Source organism: Sus scrofa, chromosome 2 (genome assembly GCF_000003025.6).
Source record: "Sus scrofa isolate TJ Tabasco breed Duroc chromosome 2, Sscrofa11.1, whole genome shotgun sequence".
NCBI lineage: Eukaryota > Metazoa > Chordata > Mammalia > Artiodactyla > Suidae > Sus > Sus scrofa.
The window spans coordinates 60,324,545-60,344,695 of record NC_010444.4 but is presented as its reverse complement, the minus strand read 5'-3'; the positions used below and the strand labels follow the sequence as shown (position 1 = coordinate 60,344,695).

The 20,151-nt window shown below is 51.0% G+C and overlaps 1 protein-coding gene across 2 annotated transcripts; it reads right to left on the bottom strand.

Moving 5' to 3' along the window:
* On the bottom strand, positions 246-20,131 carry PLVAP (plasmalemma vesicle associated protein). Of its 2 annotated transcripts, none has more exons than XM_021083559.1 (7): positions 19,855-20,131; positions 18,959-19,481; positions 10,037-10,133; positions 9,226-9,938; positions 6,390-6,447; positions 6,161-6,242; positions 246-928 (listed from the first exon to the last, which is right to left on the bottom strand). In XM_021083559.1, the coding sequence occupies exons 2-7, from the start codon at positions 19,325-19,327 to the stop codon at positions 922-924; spliced, it is 1,326 nt and encodes a 441-aa protein (XP_020939218.1). In that variant the 5' UTR covers positions 19,328-19,481; positions 19,855-20,131; the 3' UTR covers positions 246-921. The 2 variants fall into 2 exon arrangements, with proteins under 2 accessions (XP_020939218.1, XP_020939219.1); XM_021083560.1 differs by having other exon boundaries at positions 18,959-19,415; positions 19,855-20,118.

Below are 20,151 nucleotides of genomic sequence, written 5' to 3'. Positions count from 1 at the left end.
TACGTCAGAGCCACAGCAATGTGAGATCCGAGCTGCATCTGCGACTACACCACAGCTCATGGCAACGCCGGATCCTTAACCCACTGAGCAAGGGCAGGGATCAAACCCGCAACCTCATGGTTCCTAGTCGGATTCGTTAACCACTGCGCCACGGTGGGAACTCCTCCAGCTTTCATTTTATTTCTAGTTCTTTTCTCTTCATAGCCTGGTGGTGCCTTTTCAAAGCAGGAATCATGACGCTGGGGTCTTTGAAGGGATTCGATAACATTTATTTTGTGCCACTAACATTTATAAGGGCGGTAGAGGCAGGGCTGAGTATGGAGGGAGGGTGTGAAGGGGCAGCTGCCTTCGTGGGCTCTAAGGAGGCCAGGGGGCTACACTCACCCTTGGACCAGATGTCCCCCTCTCGAAGGGGAGCCTGGAAACTCTCAGGGGCAGATGAAGGCAAAAGTCTTCCTGTTCTCACTTCTCCTGGCCTGGAGCGTGGGGATGCTCCAGACACGAGGAACGCTTCGGGTGCTTTGGCCCACATGCGTGGAGGGGCGTAATTTCTCTCGGGGTGTTGGGCAGAAAGGGTGTGTGTGATGTCGCCACATATTTCTGCGATGTCATCATCTAGACAATGTGTGGCGTTACCACCATGTCTATGTGATGTCACTGCATCTGTGACATCGTCACGGCGTCTATGGGTGAGGGACTATGTGGCGCAGGCGCAGCCTGTGAGAGAGTATGCGGGGGTGTGGGGGAGGCGGAGAGGGTGGTGGGTGGGGGCACAGGCCAAGGTTCCCACTTTAGTGTATGTGCGCGGGAGGTCATCTGACTCGGCCCTGGCTGCATCCCGCGACGTGGGCGTCTCGCTGCACCTTGTCTCCAGACAGGTGAGTCAGGGCCACCCCTCTGTCCTTGGGGCCTGGAGCCGCCTCAGCCACTGGGACAGGAAGGAGATGGGAATACATAGTCAGACAGATGGAAGGATAAACCTCACTTGGGCCTGCCTCTTACCCCGGGTCCCGTCTTGCTCCCGGGAACCCTAGGACTCCTTAGACTTCTACTTGTTGAACCTCTGGGGAATGGCGGGACTGAGAGGTGCACCTGTCCATTATACAGATGAGGAGACTGAGGTTCAGAGAGGCCACCTGCTATGCTCCAGGCCTCTGCTGCAGTCTGTCTGACTCTTCCCTTTGCTTCTTAAGGCCCTGAGGATCCTGAGATTTTGCTCAAAGCCCTTGGCCCCCCTTTTCTTTTCTCTTTAGGGCCGCACTGTGGCATATGGAGGTCCCCAGGCTATGGGTCGAATCAGAGCTACGGCTGCCCGCCTACACCACGGCCACAGCAACACCAGATCCAAGCCACGTCTGCAAACCTACACCACAGCTTGGGCAACGCTGGATCCTTAACCCACTGAACAAAGCCAGGGATTGAACCCATGTCCTCATGGATACTAGTCGGGTTCTTAACCCGCTGAGCCACAACAGGTACTCCCCTCAGTTTCCCTCTTTCGCCTACACAGAACTGACCTAGAGCTTTTTTTTTTGGCTGCCCCCCGTGGCCTGTGGAGTTCCCGGGTCAGGGATCAGAATCAAGCCACAGGATCTGTGGCAACACTGGATCCTTAACCCACTGTGCTGGGGCTGGGGATCCAACCCCGCTCCAGCGTGCGTCCCAGCATTCCAGAGATGCCACAGAACCCACTGTGCCACAGGGGGAACTCCCCCAAGAGAGTTCTTCTATTGAGCCTGCCCCTGCTCACAGGCTTCCATGGCTCCCCAGGGCCCTCAGGACAAAGCCAGATCTTCTCTATCTGGCATCCAAGGCTCCACCCCCACTGCCCCCACCAGGCCTCCCCATGGGGGAATCAAAACCTGCCAAAGTACCCCCCCCATGCTCAGGGTCATCGCTTCACTTCCGCCCCTCCCCCTCCTTGCCTTTGCAGGAGCCATTCCACTGGCTGGAATGCCCTTCCCCCACCCTGGCCTGGCAAAGGTTCTCCTGAGGGGTCAAGAGTTGGCGCAGAGGCTGTTTCCTGATGGGGGAGGTGGGGACCTGAGCCAAGTGCCGCTTCCGCTGGCCCCCTCCCTTCCTTCCCCGGCTCTTCCCTGGGGCCCCCCCGCAGCCTCACGTTCCTTGGTTGGCTCTGGCCACCCCACCCCCACACCCCCCCCACCCCCTTCCCAGCTCCAGTCTCTGTCTGCTACCAGCATTTGCGGGCGCTGGGCCAGCCCTGACAGACATTCTTGAACCACTTCTGCCTGCCAGCCAGCAAAAGAGGGTCATCCCTGGGCATTTTTAGAGACCGAGGCTCCTAAGCCCTGTTCCTCACCTGGATCCAGATTCCCAATGTCACCCCCTCAACAGTGACCAGAATGAGTCTTGTGAACACCTGAGTCAGGTCATGTGCGCTGCTGTTCGCAGCCCTCCCAGGGTTCCCCAAGTCCTCGCTGTAGCCCTGCCTGATCTGCCCGTCATCACCCTGATTCTCTCCTGGATCACTCCATTCCAGCTGCACCTGCCTCCTCAGTCAAACTCACCAGGCACATGGCAGGTCCTGCCTCAGGGCCTTTGCAGGGCTGTGCTCACTGCCCAGGGCACCCTGCATGGGTCCTCCCTCATCTTTCTTTCTCTTCTTTTCTTTTTTTTTTGTCTTTTTGCCTTTTCTAGGGCCACTCATGTGGCATGTAGAGGTTCCCAGGCTAGGGGTCTAATCAGAGCTACAGCTGCTGGCCTACACCACAGCCATAGCAACGCCAGATCCTTAACCCACTGAGCAAGGCCAGGGATCAAATCCGCAAAGTCATGGTTCCTAGTCGGATTCATTAACCACTGTGCCACAACGGGAACTCCCTCCATCATCTTTCTTTGTTCACTTCTCAAATGTTCACCTTCTCAGTGAAGCCTGCCTTGGCCCCACCGTGGAAAATTCCAACCTCCTCAAGCTCCATCTTCCCTTTCTGGTCTCACCCATCACCTAGGGGGCCTGTCCCATTTCATTTATCTGGTTTGTCATCTGTCTTCCCCACTAGACTATGAGCCACACAAGGGTGAAGTTTTGAATTTCTGTGGCTTATTTCTTCCTGTGGCCTCAGCACCTGCAGCTGTTCAAAAAATACAGGTTGAATGAAAAAACAAATCATCATAGCAATGGCAGTGAACTTGAATTGACACTCAGAGCCAGGGCTGGTCTCCCATCTTCAACCTTCCACACTGTGACTTTTGCCATCTCCAGCCATATAGCCCCTAAACCAATATTTACTTAATATTTGTCTTCATGTCTATTATGGGGTTTTCTCCGTTGGCCATGCCCACTGCATTCAAAAGCTCCCGGGGCCAGGGATTGAATCCAAGTCACAGCAGCAACCAGAGGCTGTGACAATGCCAGATCCTTAACCTCTGGGTCACCAGGGTACTTCCATTGTGTTTTTATTTTTATTTTTTAACTGAAATAAACTGATTTCCAAGGGACACTCAGTCTTACCAAGTAAAGGAAAGCTGGTGAACTTGCCCTTAACAGAAAATGACTTAAAAAGTGTTCAATTAGGAGTTTCCATTGTGGTTCAGTGGAAATGAACCTGACTAGTATCCATGAGGATGCGGGTTTGATCCCCGGCCTCACTCAGTGGGTTAAGGATCCAGTGTTGCTGCAAGCTATGGCATTAAGTTGCAGACACGGCTTGGATCCTGCGTTGCTATGGTTATGGTGTAGGCCGCAGCTGCAGCTTCAATTTGACCCCTAGCTGGGGAACCTCCATATGCCACAGGTGCAGCCCTAAAAAGAAAAAAAAAAAGGTTTTGGAGTTCCCATCGTGGCGCAGCAAAATGAATTCAACTAGGAACCAAAGGGTTTCGGGTTCGATCCCTGGCCTCGCTCAGGGGGTTAAGGATCTGGTGTTGCTGTGAGCTGTGCTGTAGGTTGCAGACTTGGCTTGGAGCCTTCATTGCTGTGGCTGTGATGTAGGCTGGTGGCTGTAGCTCCAATTCGACCCCTAGCTTGGGAACCTCCATATGCCATGGGAGCAGCCATAAAAAGCAGAAAAAAAAAAAGTTTCAATAAAAAAGCAACATCTTTTGCTTTTGCTTTTTCATGATTTGATGCCAGGTCTTGGATCTGGGCCCCTACTGGATGCATCTAAAATGTGGATGTTACGATTCACTCACTGGCTGCCCAGTGAGTGACTGGCCAAGTTAGAGTTTGAACTCAGAGCAAAGACCCCAGCCTGCTTGCCCCTGGCCCCTTTCTCAGGAAAAGACGAACTCAAGGCTGGAGCCCTTGGCCCATGAGGCCCTTCCTGCAACCCTGAAGAGAGAGGCAGGAGGGGCCCGGGCTTAAGTACTCATTGTTTCCTTGTCAAAGGGTGGGGACTTTGTCATTTGGGGTAAACAATGTCCAGAGCTTCCCTGTTCTCAGCTGAGACCTAGATAGGCCAGGGCCGGGAGCCTGGCTCCAGCCCTGACTTGCTGACGCATGACCCCAGGCTGATCACTTCCCTGGGGCCTCAGTTCCCTCCTCTGAGAAATGGGGATAATAATAGAACCTCCTTCCTTGCCATATGGCTTCAGGCCAAGGTAGAGGAAACCTCTGTCTTCCCTCAACCCCCCTTGCTTCCCTCTCCTCAGGCCGCTCAAGGCTGAGGGATCTCTCCAGGCAGAGCCATTTGGAGAGAGGGCATTGGTTCTACAAGGGGGTGAGCTCCCAGTCAGAGGGGGTATGTAAGAAGAAGTATCATGGAGATGGAGCTGGATATGGAGGACCCTGGGGATTTGGTGACAGACCTCTGGAAGTCTTTTTGACCCCAAGGGCTTTGTTGAGCACCCTGAGGCTGAAATAGATTTGGTTGACAGTAGCCTGGTGGCAAAACCACTAACAGCATGGGCTTTGTGGTCCAAAGGATCTGAAAAAAAAACCCAGATGCTTTCCCAAGCCTCAGGTCCTAAACTGCAAACGAGAATGCCCATCCCTGGCTCCTAGGTCAGCAGTGTGGTTCCAAAGAGGAGGCAGAACTGTGACCCTGGAGGGAGCACAGGGTGTTCTTAGGGTTGTGGCCTGAGTCACCACCCCATGACGCACAGGGTTTGTACAGCGGATGACTGGGCCCCTGGGAGGTGGTGAGGGGGGTGAAGGCAGTGAGCCAGACCCCCTTGATGCTCACTGCTGAGGCCCTGGGTCCCCTGCTCCAGCCAGCACTTTACAGTTGGCAATGCATTTCCATGGTCTTGATTTTGGAGACCCCCGTTTTTTGTTTGTTTTTCTAAGGGTCATACAGCTGGCATAAGGAGGTTCCCAGGCTAGGGGTCCAATTGGAGCTGTTGCTGCCGGCCTACACCACAGCCACAGCAATATCAGATCAAAGCCACATCAACGACCTACGCCACAGCTCATGGCAATGCCGGAGCCTTAACCCATTGAGCGAGGCCAGGGATCGAACCTGCCTCTTCATGGATGCTCGTCAGATTTGTTTTCCCTGAGCCACAGTGGGAACTCCCGGAGACCCCATTTTTGTATTGGTAGAAAGTGAGGCTCAGAAAGGGCCACCCTTGGACGCAGCTTTCCCTCCTCCCTTTCCTCAGCTCCATTCACTTCTGCCACCCTTATCTGGCTACAGGGCCTTTGCTCTGGCTGTTCTTGCTGCCTAGAGCACTTCCCCCTGCCTTACCCCAGGCTGGGCCCCTGTCCCACCTCCAGCCCAAAGGCTTCTTCCTCACTGAGGCCCTCCTGCCTCTCTGAAGTCTAATCACCTAGGTGTGTCCTAGCTCTGGCTGTGTTACCTGGGGCATGATGTACACCCTCTCTGTGCCTCATTTGCTTCATCCAGAAAGTGGGGATAGCTCACCTATAGGTTAGGATTCTAAGGATTAAATAAATCAATCCAGTAGAGTGCTTAGGACTGTGCCGAGATCACAGTAAGCACCCAGTAATGGAAGTCATCCTTCTTACCCTGCCTCCTCCATTATTTCTCTGGCCCACAACTCATGGAGTTTCATGAATGGAACTTGTGTGTCTTGGTCACAGCTGTGTTCCCTGGGCCCAGCATAGGGCGTGGTATACAGCAGGAGCCCAATTAAGGAAGCAACCTGTGTGAGATAAGCCTCCTCCCACCCCTAGTCCTGTACCCAGCCTTGTCCAAAGTCCTGAGTCTGAAATATCTCAGCTCGCCCAGAACCTTACCTGGCTGAGGCTATGGCATTGCTGGCAGGGGGTCGCTGGGACTCCAGGATCCTCCTCTTGAATTCCTCCAGGGTAGCTGAGTCTGCCGTGAGAGGGAGGGGTCAGCCCCAACCTGATGCCTTAGTAGCATGCACCCCACCACCACCCATCCCAGTTCCCCTGGGCTAGCACCCCGGGGTACAATGTGGAATCTGCCCCCTCTTTCCTGGCTCTGCCCTCTGTCACTCACCGATCGGAGGGGGGTTGGGGACAGGGCCCACAGGTCTTGGCCCAGGTATCGGCTGAGACTGTGGGAAGAAGGATGAAAGGAAGTTGGTGGAAGCCAGGGCCCTTGAACAAGTCCCAGGGTGGCTCCTGCCCCTAAATGCCCTTGGAGACCTGAGTTCCTTCCAGGGCAGAGAAACAGACAGATGCCCATGGAGAAGGACACGAGTGATGATGGATATACAATCACTGCAGCCACCTGCCCTCAAAGGATTGGCTTCCCTTGGAAGCCCCACAGAGACCCCACTCTTCAGGGGTCCTGCCTCAGTTTCCGTGACAACTTGACTCCAATCCATGACCCCAGTTGAGTCCATCCACTCAACCCAGCTCCCTGCCAGACTGCAGTTGACCCTCTCTGTAAACTAATGCCATCTCTTGATTCTTTTATTTTTTTTTTCTTTTTGTCTTTTTAGGGCCACACCCGTGGCATATGGAGGTTCCCAGGCTAGGGGTCTAATCGGAGCTGTAGCCACTGGCCTACACCACAGCCACAGCAACACCAGATCCAAGCTGTGTCTGCGACGTACACCACAGCTCATGGCAATGCTGGATCCTTAACCCACTGAGCGAGGCCAGGGATGGAACCTGCCACCTCAATGGTTCCTAGCGGGATTCGTCTCAGCTGCGCCTAGATGCATCTCTTGATTCTTAATGCCATCCCTCAAGCAACTCTGAGCTAATCCCCCCAAACCTGAAATCCAAAGCCAGTTCTGAACTCAGTCACCTAAAAGCCGATCCCAGCATGAAAACAGAACCTTCCTCAGAATCAAACACTGACCTAAACCCACTCTCCATGACAAACCTGATCTAACCATAACTTTATATCCCATCCCCTAGACCCAGACACTATGAAAACCCTACACCACTCCCCTTTCCCCCAGCCCTGGGCTCCACTATGGCCACCCATACATAGCTTCCCAACACCATGCTCAACTCCAACTCAACCTTGACTCCAGCCTCTACTTGAGTTAGAACCTCAGCCTAGCCCCAGCCAAGATCAACATCCACCCAGCTTCTACTCTAGACCCAGCCTTGACCCTGACCCCAATCCCACTCTAATCCAGGGTCACCTAATCCTTCACCTCAAATATATCCCAACACCAGACCAACTCAACTCCCCAATCAGCCAAACCTAAACCCTACCTAATCTCAATGCCTAATCCATGGTCAATGCCAATCCCAATCTCATTTGCCCATGAAGTTCTGAATTTACACTTGACCCCAAACTTCTAATCATCTCTAGACCCATCAGCCACCTACACCCACCTGAGCCTCAACTCCAGTCTCAACACAACCAATCCCCAAACTACTGAAGCCCTAGATCCACTCCTCCCCCAACCCTAGACCCAACATCCACCCGGACACAACTTTTAACCTTTCCTTACAATACATACTCCAAATTCAACCTAATTCTAAGACTAATGAAATCTTACACAGAACCCCAATCTTAACCCAAACCTTCAGTTCAACTCAAATCCATCCCAACCCTGACATCAACCCTTGAGGAGTACCTGATCCTAACTCCAAGCCAATTTCGAGGTCCACTAGTCAGACTAAACCCCAGACCTTAACTTTTTTTTTTTCTGGCCACACCCATGGCATGCAGAATTTCCTGGGCCAGGGATCGTACATGTGCCACAGCAGCAACCACGCCAGACCCTTAACCTGCTGCATCACCAGGGAACTCCCCTTAACTCTTTCTTAATGTTGTGCCCAATCTCAAACTTTACCCCAATCCTAATGCCAAAAATCCTACGTTAATAGAATTATTGGAGTTCCCATAGTGGCTCAGGGGTTAACGAATCCGACTAGGAACCATGAGGTTGGGGGTTCGATCCCTGGCCTTGCTCAGTGGGTTAAGGATCTGGCTTTGCTGTGAGCTGAGGTGCATGTCACAGATGCAGCTTGGATCCTGCGTTGCTGTGGCTCTGGTGTAGACCAGCGGCTACAGCTCCAATTCAACCCCTAGCCTGGGAACCTCCATACGCCACGGGTGCGGCCCTAGAAAAGACAAAAAAAAAAAAAAAAAAAAAGAATTATTAATGTGTATGTTATCCTACACATTATCCTATGTTATCCTACATATTTAGGATTATGGATTACAGTGACCATAATCCTAAAGCCAACTGTAGACTCTCAGCCACTCATGTTTGATCCCAGCCCCCAGTCTAAATCCACCCTCATTGCCCCATTGCCTCAACTCACTCCAATCCCAAAGCAACCACAGTAGATTTGCCCCCCACTCAACCCTGGACCCGACAGCCACCTCACTTCCAACTCCAGTCTTAACCCCACACCCTTTCTCAAAGCTGATCCCCATTCAAAATGCTGCCCCAATCCTAACATCAATGAAACCAGTTACACTTTTGAGTGAGCCCTAACTATTCCAGCCTAGCCTGGGGAAGCCAAACTCAAAAAACTAAGTTAAAAAAAACAACAGGAGTTCCCATTGTGGCTCAGTGATAACAAACCCAATGAGTATCCATGAGGATGCTAGTGGGTGAAGGATCTGGTGATGCGGCAAGCTGCATCTAGCTTGCAGATGTGGCTGGGATCTGGCGTTGCTGTTGCTGTTGCTGTGGCTGTGACATAGGCCAGCAACTATGGCTCTGATTTGGACCCCGAGCCTGGGAACTTCCATATGCTGCAGGTGCAGCCCTAAAAAGAAAGAAAAAGAGAAAGAAAACAACAACAACAACAACAACAACAGAAACAAGTTCACATCCAAAGTGAACATCACCACCAACTTGCCCTCCAGCCTTGCCCCCAACACAACCCAAATTCAGGGTGCTCCAGCCCACCTTGGCCTTGATGCAGGTGTCCAGTGCCGATTTGCTGATGGCCAGCTCCATCTTGAGCTGCTCAATCTCCCGCTTCTTCTCCTCCAGCTCCTTGGCCAGGTTGTCCTTCTCCTTCCGCAGAGCTGCCTTCTCCTCCAGGGCCAGCTGCGTCTGCCGGGTACATTCAGCCTGCAGCTTGGCTTCCCGGGCCTGGGCCTCCTTCTCCACCTTCTCCTTGGCCTCCTGAGTGGCTTGCAGGCCCTGCTGGACCTCCAGCTTCTGGCGCTGGAGATCCGAATTCTCTCGGGTCACACGCTCGATGCCGGCCCGCAGGCTCCGGGCCATCTCCTCCACCTTGGCGCTCATGAGGGTAGGCATGTGGTCACAGGTTCTCCGGATGGAGGCCAGTTCCGAGCCGAGGGGATGGTACATATTGTAGCCCAGGCTGTCGAGGGATCTCGAGATGATGGAGTCCCTCCACAGGCTTCGCAGCTCCGTCTCAATCTTGTCCTTGTCCAGCAGGAGGCAGAGGGTCTGCACCTTCTGCAGCCGCTCCTCGGCCAGCTGTCGCTCCTGCCGCTGCTGCTCTCGGGCTTTGCTACACTCCACCAGCTGTTCCTCCACGACTCGCTTGCTCAGCACCAGGCTCTCCTTGTCTTTCATACATACCAACTTCTCCTTCGACAACTCTACCTCCAGTGTCTTGACTTTCTGGTTCAGCATGAGGTTCAAATCTGTGGGTATAGGACCATAAGGCTCGGGAAGATTGGGGGTTGCCAAGAGACTGGGCGGGGAGTCCACTACCCTGCTCACCACAGCCCACACCACTCACCATTGCAGCTTTTGTTTGTCTCCTTGAGTTGCTCTTGGCATTGTTTCTCGCTCAAGATAATCGCAGCCATGTACACCTGGTTGTTCAAGTGTATCGCCTGCCCAGATAGGATACAGGACAGAACTCAGTGTCTAGCTCCTGTGGAAACTCCTTTCCCCTGGCTGTCCAGACCCTGAGGGCTGGGGCCCCAGATCCAGCACCCAGGTGGTCTGTACTTTTACAAGGACATGGCTTCTTTACCGGCTGATCTTCAAAAGCTTTAACTATTATAGACAACGGAATACTACTCAGCCTTAAAAAATGAATGAGGAAGTTCCTGTCGTGGCGCAGCGGTTAACAAATCTGACCGGGAACCATGAGGTTGTGGGTTCGATCCCTGGCCTTGCTCACTGGGTTAAGGATCCGGCGTTGCTGTTGCCGTGAGCTGTGGTGTAGGTCGCAGACATGGCTCGGATCCTGCAACGCTGTGGCTCTGGCATAGGCTGGTGTCTGCAGCTCCCATTAGACCCCTAGCCTGGGAACCTTATGCCAAGGGAGCGGCCCTAGAAAAGGCAAAAAAAAAAAAAAAAAGAATAAAGCGTTGCCATTTTCAGCAACATGGATGGACTTGGAAGGCATGATGCTAAGTGAAATAAATCAGAGAAAGTGATATGATATCATTTACATGGGGAATCTGAAAAACACAGCAAACTAGTGAATATAACAAAGTAGAAGCAGACTCACAGATAAAGAGAACAAACTAGTGGTTACCAGTAGGGAGAGGCAAGGGGGGAGGGGCAGTATAGGGGTAGGGGATTTTACAAAAGTGTTATTATGGGATTGTATGAAATCATGTTGTGAAACTTAAAAATTGTAAAGCACTATAGAATTTAAAAGGGAGTTCCCATCATGGCTCAGTGGTTAACAAATCCAAGTAGGAACCATGAGGTTGCAGGTTTGATCCCTGGCCTTGCTCAGTGGGTTAAGGATCTGGCATTGCCATGAGCTGTGGTGTAGGTTGCAGACTCGGCTCGGATCCCACATTGCTGTGGCTCTGGCGCAGGCCGGCAGCTGTAGCTCTGATTAGACCCCTAGCCTGGGAACCTCCATATGCCGCAGGTGAGGCCCTAGAAAAAGGCAAAAAGACAGAGAAAAAAAAAAAAAGAACTTAAAGGATCTCATTTGATTTAAAAAAAAAAAGTTAAAAAAAAAAAACAAATCACTTCTTCCCCAAGGCATTCTAGTTAACCGAGAAAAAAAAAGTTGTTGTGATTAATACTATTTGGCTATAAAAAGGAACAAAGCATTGACAGCATCTAGGATGAACGTTGAAAACATTAATTCTCATTTATGGCCAGTCAAAAACTGATTTTTGACAAGGGAGCTGTTATGGGCTGAATTATGTCCCCCACTCCAAACTCATATGTTGAAGCCTCAACACTCAGGACCTGAGAATACAAGGGTATTTGGAAACAAGGTCTTATTTATCTATCTTTTTGGCCATGGCCATGGCATGCAGAAACTCCCAGGCCAGGGATGGAATCTGTGCTACTGACTTGAGCCACAGCAGTGACAACGCCAGATTCGTAACCTGCTAAGCTATCAGGGAACTCTGGACAGGGTCTTTAGAGAGGTGGTTAAGATGAGATGGTGAGAATGGGCCCTAATCTAATATGACTGGAGTCCTTTTAAGAGGAAATCTGGAAATCTGGACACCCAGACTTGAACAGAGGGAAGATGATTTGAAGACATTAGGAGAAGACAGCCATCTACAAGTCAAGGAGAAAGGCATGGATACTTCCCCTGATGGCCCTCGGAATGAAGCAGTTCTACCAACATCTCGATTTTGTGCGTGCATGAAAATTTCTGATACTTAAGCCGCCTGGTTTGTGGTACATTGTTAAGGCAACCCATGCGAACTAATTCAGGTGTCCGGGTCATTCCATGGGAATGAAGTCTTTTTTTTTTGTATGTCAATGTTTTGTAACCTTTATTTGATTATAAAATATCTTTATTCAGAACAGCTAATTTCAGATAGAAGCCTGAATAAAACCCCAGAATTTTCCTCATTCTTGATGATGCCATAGTGATTCCAGATATAGAAATCCTTTTCTTTGCTGGTTTTTGAAGAGGTGTCTGCCATATAGAAATCTGAAGAAGAGACTGTGGTTGATAAGATTTTTTTTTTTTTTTGGTCTTTTTTTTTTTTTTTTTTTGCCATTTCTTGGGCCGCTCTCTCGGCATATGGGAGGTTCCCAGGCTAGGGGTCTAATCAGAGCTGTAGCCACCGGCCTACACCAGAGCCACAGCAATGCAGGATCCGAGCTGCATCTGTGACCTACACCACAGCTCACGGCAACGCCGGATAGTTAACCCATTGAGCAAGGTCAGGGATCGAACCTGCAACCTCATGGTTCCTAGTCGGATTCGTTAACCACTGCGCCACGACGGGAACTCCCGATAAGATTTTTCTAATACAAAGGAAATAAAAGTGTCCCATGGTAAAAAACAAATCCTCACTTGCTCAGGTGTCTGCTAAGGAAAGTCTTTGCAGCAAATGTATTAGCACAACTGGATAGCCGCATACTGAGAAATTAATTTAGACTCCAACCTCACACCATATACAAAAATTAGCTCCAAAGAGATCTAAGACCTAAATGTAAGGGCTTAAACTTAAAACTCCTTAGAAGGAAGCACAGGTGTTAACTCTGCAAGACCTTGGATTCTTAGATAAGACACCAAAAGCATAAGCAGCCAAAAAAAGAAACCTAAATTGGACTTCATCAAAATTAAAAACTTTTATACTGAAAGGGGAAAAAAACAACCCATAGATGGGAAAAACACTGCAAATCATGAATCTGATGATGAGACTAGTAACCAGAATACATAAAAGTAAAATCAATTTTTGTTATAAAAAGACAACCCGATGGAAAAATGGGAAAAGCATCTGAATAGATTTTTTTCCAGAGAAAATATGCAAAAGTCAATAAGCACATCAAAAGATGTTCACCATCTTCAGTCATGAGGAAATGCAAATGAAAATAACAATGACATATCACTCCACAACATTTAGGATGGCTATAGATAAAACAAAACCCCAAGAATGAACAGTAACAAGTGTTGGCGAGAATGTGGAGGAAACAGCATTTTCTGTACCAGCGGGAAAATGATCTGGCAGTTTTTCAAAAAGTTAAAGAGAATTACACTATGCTGCAGCAATTCCACTCCTAGGTATATGCCCAGGAGCGGCAGAAGCATATGTTCACATAAAAACTTGCACGCAAATACAGGAGCACTAACCGCAATAGCCAAAAGGTAGAAACAATCCAAGTGTTTCATCAAGAGATGAATGGATAAAATGTGAACCATCCATATAGGGGATTATTACTCAGCCATAAAAAAGGAATGAAGTACTGCCATATGCTACAACTTGGATGAACCTTGAAAACACCGTGCTGAGTGTGAGAAGCCAGACACAAAAGACCACATGGTGTATGATTCTGTTTTGATGAAATATCTAGAGTAAGAAAACCCATTGAAACAGGAAGCAGATTCTTGGTTACCAGGGGTTGGGGGGAGGGGGAACAGGAAGTGACCCCTAATGGTATTTCTTTTTGGGGTGATTAAACTATTCTTTTTTTTTTGGCTGCACCCAGGGCATAAGGAGGTTCCCAGGCTAGGGGTCCAATCAGAGCGGTAGCCACTGGCCTACGCCACAGCCACAGCAACACCAGATCCGGGCTGAGTCTGCAACCAACACTACATCTCATGGCAATGTTGGATCTTTAACCCGCTAAGCAAGGCCAGGGATCTAACCTGCGTCCTCATGGTTACTAGTTAGATTCATTTCTGCTGAGCCACAACGGGCACTCCGAGAATGTTCTGTTTTTGTTTTTGTTTTTGCCCTTTTTGACATTTTTTTGGGCCACTTCTGCGACATGGAGGTTCCCAGGCTAGGGGTCCAAGTGGAGCTGTAGCCGCTGGCCTACATCACAGCCACAGCAATGCAGGATCTGAGCCACATCTGCAATGTACACCACAGCTCACAGCAATGCTGGATCCTTAACCTAGTGAGCAAGGCCAGGGATTGAACCTGAAACTTCATGGTTCCTAGTTGGATTCGTTAACCACTGAGCCACAACGGGAACTCCAAAAATCATTGTTATGTACACTTTTTTTGGGGGGGAGGTGCCCACACCTGCAGCATATGGAGGTTCTCAGGCTAGGGGCTGAATCCGAGCAGCAGCTGCTGGACTATACCACAACCACAGCAATCCCAAATCTGAGCTGCAACTTCGACCTATACCACAGCTATGGCAATGCCAGATCCTTAACCCACTGTGAGGGCAGGGATTGAACCTGCATCTTCATGGATACCAGTCAGGTTCCTAACCTGCTAAGCCACAACGGGAACTCTGTTATGTACATTTTATTATTATTATATTCTTTTTAGGGGTGCACCTGCAGCATGTGGAAGTTCCCAGGCTAGGGGTCGAATCAAAGCTACAGCTGCCGGCCTATACCACAGCCACAGCCATGCCAGGTCTGACCTGCACCTGCGACCTACACCACAGCTCATGGCAATGCTGGATGCTTAACCCACTGAGCGAGGCCAGGGATTGAACCTGTATCCTCATGAATAGTCAGGTTCTTTACCACTGAGCCACAGCGGGAACTCCTGTCATATGCAATTTAAATGGGCCAACCGCATGGCATGTACGTTATGTTTTTATGAAGTTTTAAAGTTTTTTTTAAAACAAAGTTCATGCCTTTGAAACTTTGGAATAGAACCCTCTGCAGAAATATAACAAGGAAAGATATGAAGGGTGAAGAGGGTTTGCCCTTCTGTCACTTCTTGTCCTCACTCCTTTGGAAGCTGGCCCTGTGCTAAAGACCTAGGGCTGGAGGAGGACAGAAATAACTCCAGAAGTTCCAGTGACTTCCTTTTTTTTTTTTTTTTTTTGGTCTTTTTGGGCCACACCCGAAGCTTATGCAGGTTCCCAGTCTAGGAGTCCAATCGGAGCTACAGTTGCCGGCCTACACCACAGCCACAACAACTTGGGATTTGAGCTGCACCTGTGCCCTGCACCACAGCTCATGGCAACGCCAGATCCTTAACCCACTGAGTGAGGCTGGGGATCGAACCCGTGTCTTCATGGATGCTAGTTGGTTCACTAACTGCTGAGTCATGACGGGAACTCCAGTGACTTCCTTTGTAAAAGCCTTCCCTGCAGAAGAAGAGCTACTGGTGTGACTGAGAGCCAAAGATGAAGTGAGAAAGAGGTTTTCTTGCAGTTGGAGGAAGTGAAAAAAAATGGCCCCTAAATGCAGTTTCATTCTCCTGTGGGCATCCTGGGTCTAAGTTCAGGCACGTTGACCCCATGCAGGGGTGGGGCGGTCCTTCAAAAAAACCCACTGAGTTGATCTCCCCTTTCTCTTCCAGGGTCTCAGTGCCAGAAATACAGTTGCATTTATAGAGAATTCAAGAAAAAAATCCCTGTTTTGTAGCACCACCAGGATTGGGGAAAGACCAAGATTCGTACTGGTTACCATCCGACATAAGGGGTTGCAGAGCAGGGATGGGGGTTCTTCCTCAGCATCAGCACCCCCTTTCTGGGGGGTCCTTGGTGAAAACCCTGAGAGGTTCCAGGCCAGAGGAATTTGTCAACTTTAAGGGAGATTTTAAAAAAAGCTATAGGAGTTCCTGTTGTGGTGCAGCGGAAACAAATCTGACTAGGAAACTTGAGGTTGCAGGTTTGATCCCTGGCCTTGCTCAGTGGGTTAAGGATCTGGCGTTGCCCTGAGCTGTGGTGTAGGTTGCAGATGCGGCTCAGATCCTGTGTTGCTGTGGCTGTGGTGTAGGCCAGCAGTTGTAGTTCTGATTTGACCCCTAGCCTGGGAACCTCCGTATGCCACGTGTGGCCCTAAAAAGCAAAAAAAAAAAAAAAAAAAAAGGAGAAGCTATGATTTTGAAGTTGTAAAGATCCAGATTTGATTTGATTTTCTTTTTGGCCACACCTGCTGCACGCGGAAATTCCCAGGGCCAGGGATTGAACCTGCATCACGGGATCATCCTTGACAACACCGGATCCTTAACCACTATGGCAACAGGGAACTCACCAGATTCTTAGATTTTTATTATTATTATTTTTTTTTGTCTTTTTGTCTTTTGTTGTTGTTGTTGTTGCTATTTCTTGGGCCGCTCCTGCGGCATATGGAGGTTCCCAGGCTAGGGGTTGAATCGGAGCTGTAGCCACCGGCCTACGCCAGAGCCACAGCAACGCGGGATCCGAGCCGCGTCTGCAACCTACACCACAGCTCACGGCAACGCCGGATCCTTAACCCACTGAACAAGGGCAGGGACCGAACCCGCAACCTCATGGTTCCTAGTCGGATTCTTTAACCACTGCGCCACGTCGGGAACTCCTGTCTTTTGTTGTTGTTGTTGTTGCTATTTCTTGGGCCGATCCCGCGGCATATGGAGGTTCCCAGGCTAGGGGTCGAATCGGAGCTGTAGCCACCATCCTACGCCAGAGCCACAGCAACGTGGGATCCGAGCCGCGTCTGCAACCTACACCACAGCTCACGGCAACGCCGGATCGTTAACCCACTGAGCAAGGAGCAGGGACCGAACCCGCAACCTCATGGTTCCTAGTCGGATTCGTTAACCACTGCGCCACGACGGGAACTCCAGATTTTTATTATTTTTATTTTTTTGTCTTTTTTAGGGCCGCACCCTTGGCATAAGGAGGTTCCCAGACTAGGGGTCCAACTGGAACTGTAGCCACCGGCCTACGCCAGAGCCACAGCAATGCCAGATCTAAGCCTCGCCTGCCATCTACACCACAGCTCACGGCAGCGCCAGATCCTTAACTCACTGAGCGAGACCAGGGATCAAACCTGCAACCTCATGGTTCCTAGTCGGATTCGCTAACCACTGAGCCGCGACAGGAACTCCTTAGATTTTTAATAGTCTCTGATGGGGACATTCAGGATTCCGAGGTACGTGTGAGTGTCTAAAACTTTATGATTCTGCCCTGCTATATAGCACAAGGAATCATATCCAATCACTTGGGATGGAACATGATGGAAGATAATATGAGAAAAAGAATATATATATATACACATATATACATATACATATACATATACATATATATATATGACTGGGTCACTTTGCTGAAATTGACAATCAACTATAATAAAAAAGTAAAAAAATCTTTATGATCCTGGGAGTCCTAATGGCTCCTGGACCCAAAAACCTTGCAAGTCCTGCAAGATCCAAATGGGCCAATTCCTGGGAAATGGGAAGTCTGCGGGGTCTGCCCTGGTCTGAGGGATCTGTGGTGGGGCCATGGTCCCGCCCTGGGGATCTGAGTGGGGACTCCCCTACTCTAGGGATTGAGGGCAGACCTGCCCTGTCCTGGGGGTAGGAGAGGGGGAGGTGTGACCCTTGCCTGGGCAGTTTTGAGGGGGGCTGTGCAAATCCTTCCTGCCCCAGAAAAGGCCTTCAGCCCCCCACCCCCACCCGACCGTCCCCTACCCCAACCAGCCCAGACCCCTCCTGTGGGAGAAACCAAGGTGCCCCAACCCTCTTCCCTCCCTTTCCCTGCCCCCCGACCCCTGTCCTCTCACTGTGTTCCAGCCAAGGCCTGAGGAGGGGCACCTCCTCAGGGGAATTTCATGTGTGAGAAAATGGGGGACACTGAGTTCGACAGGAGCTGGGGGTGTGAGGGGTGACAGTCTCCACAAAACCCCCCCACCCCTCCACCCTCCACTCCCCCCACCCCACCCCCTGGCCCCGGCAATGCCAAACCACCTCTTCTCTTAGGCCTCCGTTTCCCCTCAGCCAAAGGGTTTAAAGCTTCTCCCGGAGTTCCCGTCGTGGCGCAGTGGTTAACGAATCCGACTAGGAACCATGAGGTCGCGGGTTCGGTCCCTGCCCTTGCTCAGTGGGTTAAGGATCCGGCGTTGCCGTGAGCTGTGGTGTAGGTTGCAGACGCGGCTCGGATCCCGCGTTGCTGTGGCTCTGGCGTAGGCCGGTGGCTACAGCTCCGATTCAACCCCTAGCCTGGGAACCTCCATATGCCGCGGGAGCGGCCCAAGAAATAGCAACAACAACAACAACAACAAAAGACAAAAGACAAAAAAAAAAAAAAAAAAGCTTCTCCCTACCTCCTGGCATTGGATGAAGAGATAACTTTTCCAAAGCTGACACCTAGCCTCAGGCCAATCTGAGCCATTCATCCTTACTACTGAGTAAGAACCTCATGCTCTGAACATTTATCAAGCCAGTTCTTTTTTGCAGTTAGTGTGTGCTGGCACAAGCTGGGGGCTTTGTGTGTATTTTGAGTCACTGGCTCAGGCCTGTTAACAGACCAGATGCCCAGTTAAACTGGAATTCTACCTAGACCACACATCATTTTTAAAAGTTTTTATTTATTAATTTTTTTCTTTTTCCTTTTTTTTTTTTTTTTTTTTTTTTTTTTTTTTTTTTTTTTTAGGGCTGCACCCTTGGCATATGGAGGTTCCCAGGCTAGGGGTCTAATCAGAGCCGCAGCCACCAGGCCTACGCCTAGAGCCACAGCAACGCGGGATCCGAGCCGCGTCTGCAACCTACACCCCAGCTCACGGCAACGCCGGATCGTTAACCCACTGAGCATGGCCAGGGACCGAACCAGCAACCTCATGGTTCCTAGTCGGATTCGTTAACCACTGCGCCACGACGGGAACTCCCACAAATAATTTTTTAGTCTAAGTATGTCCCAAATGTTGAATGGGACATATTCAAGCAAAGTATGCATTGCTTCTCTCCATGGGCTCCTCAGGCACTACGGGACTGTCTGGGACTGTTGCGGTCTCTCGGATGAGGAAAGTAAACCTCAGCGAGGTGAGGTGACCAGCCCGGGGTTCCCAGGGTGAGTGTCGGGCCTGCAGCCTTACCCGGTCGGCCTGACACTGGCGGAAGCTGGAGTTGATTCGGTCCTGTTCTCGGCGGGCGCTCAGCAGCATCTGCATGATGGCATCTCTGGCGCGGGTGGTGAGGTTGAGCTCCTTGGACAGGTTGGCCTGGGAGGCTGTGAGCCCCATCACCTGGCCGTAGAGACCGTCAGCCCGGCGCTCCGTGGCCTGCAGATTGGACTCGGTACTCACGTGCACGTTGCCGTAGACCATGAAGAGGACGAGGCCCAGGATGATGAGGAATTGGATGAGCGAGAGGAAGAGGAAAAAGTAGCGCATGTAGTACCAGCAGCCTCTCGGACTGCCCCCGGCCCGTGAATAGGGTCCCCCGTGCTCCATGGCCAGGCCCATCTTCCTCCCAGGCTCTTCCCGCTGCACCGGCGCTGCTCCGCTGGTTGGCCTGGGCTGGGTGGTGGCTGCTGCCCCTTCTAGACCTCGCCTCGGCGGGGGGGAGGGGGGAGTGTTTATATTACTCCTCTTAATACTTCCTCTGCCTGGCTCCTTCCTGGCCGGGAGGAAACGGGGGCTGTGGGTTATCACAACACTCCCACCCGGGCTGTGAAGGGAAGGGGGAGGGGTGACACCAAGGCCCGACTGGGCCTCTCTGATGAACACTGGGTGGGGCACTGAGCTAGGTGACCAGGCGTCTGTGGCCTGGCTGAGCCTCTGTTTCCCCACCTGCCCCTAATATATGCTGAGTGCTGTTCTCAGCGGCATATGACCTCATTTGAACGTCCCTGTCGTGCAGAGGAGGACACTGGGGCCAGGGAGGAGAAGGGACCACCTTGGCAGGGAGTGGGGGTGGGGTGGGGGGGTGTCTCACTCTGCTAGGGGGTGGGGGATGGGGGGTCTCTGTTAGTTCACGGAGCTGGACTTACCTCCCCTCTGGGAGGGCTGGCTCCAGATGTGGGCGATTACGGGGGCTAAATTGTGCCGCGTGCTTAGCCCAGGACCAGGCACACAGTCAGTGCTCAGTAGTTGGCACAGGAATGCCTCACCCAGTGCTGATCCCGTGGATGGTGGTGGCACAGGTTTCCCAAGTTGTCATCCCACCCAATGCCTGGCTCAGATGGGCGCTTAGTAAGTGCTCCCGGAACAGCAACACAAGCGTCAGTGAACTTGGGGCTGGTGTGAGCTTGAGTGAGGGACTTCTCCTCTCTGACTCTTAGTTTCCC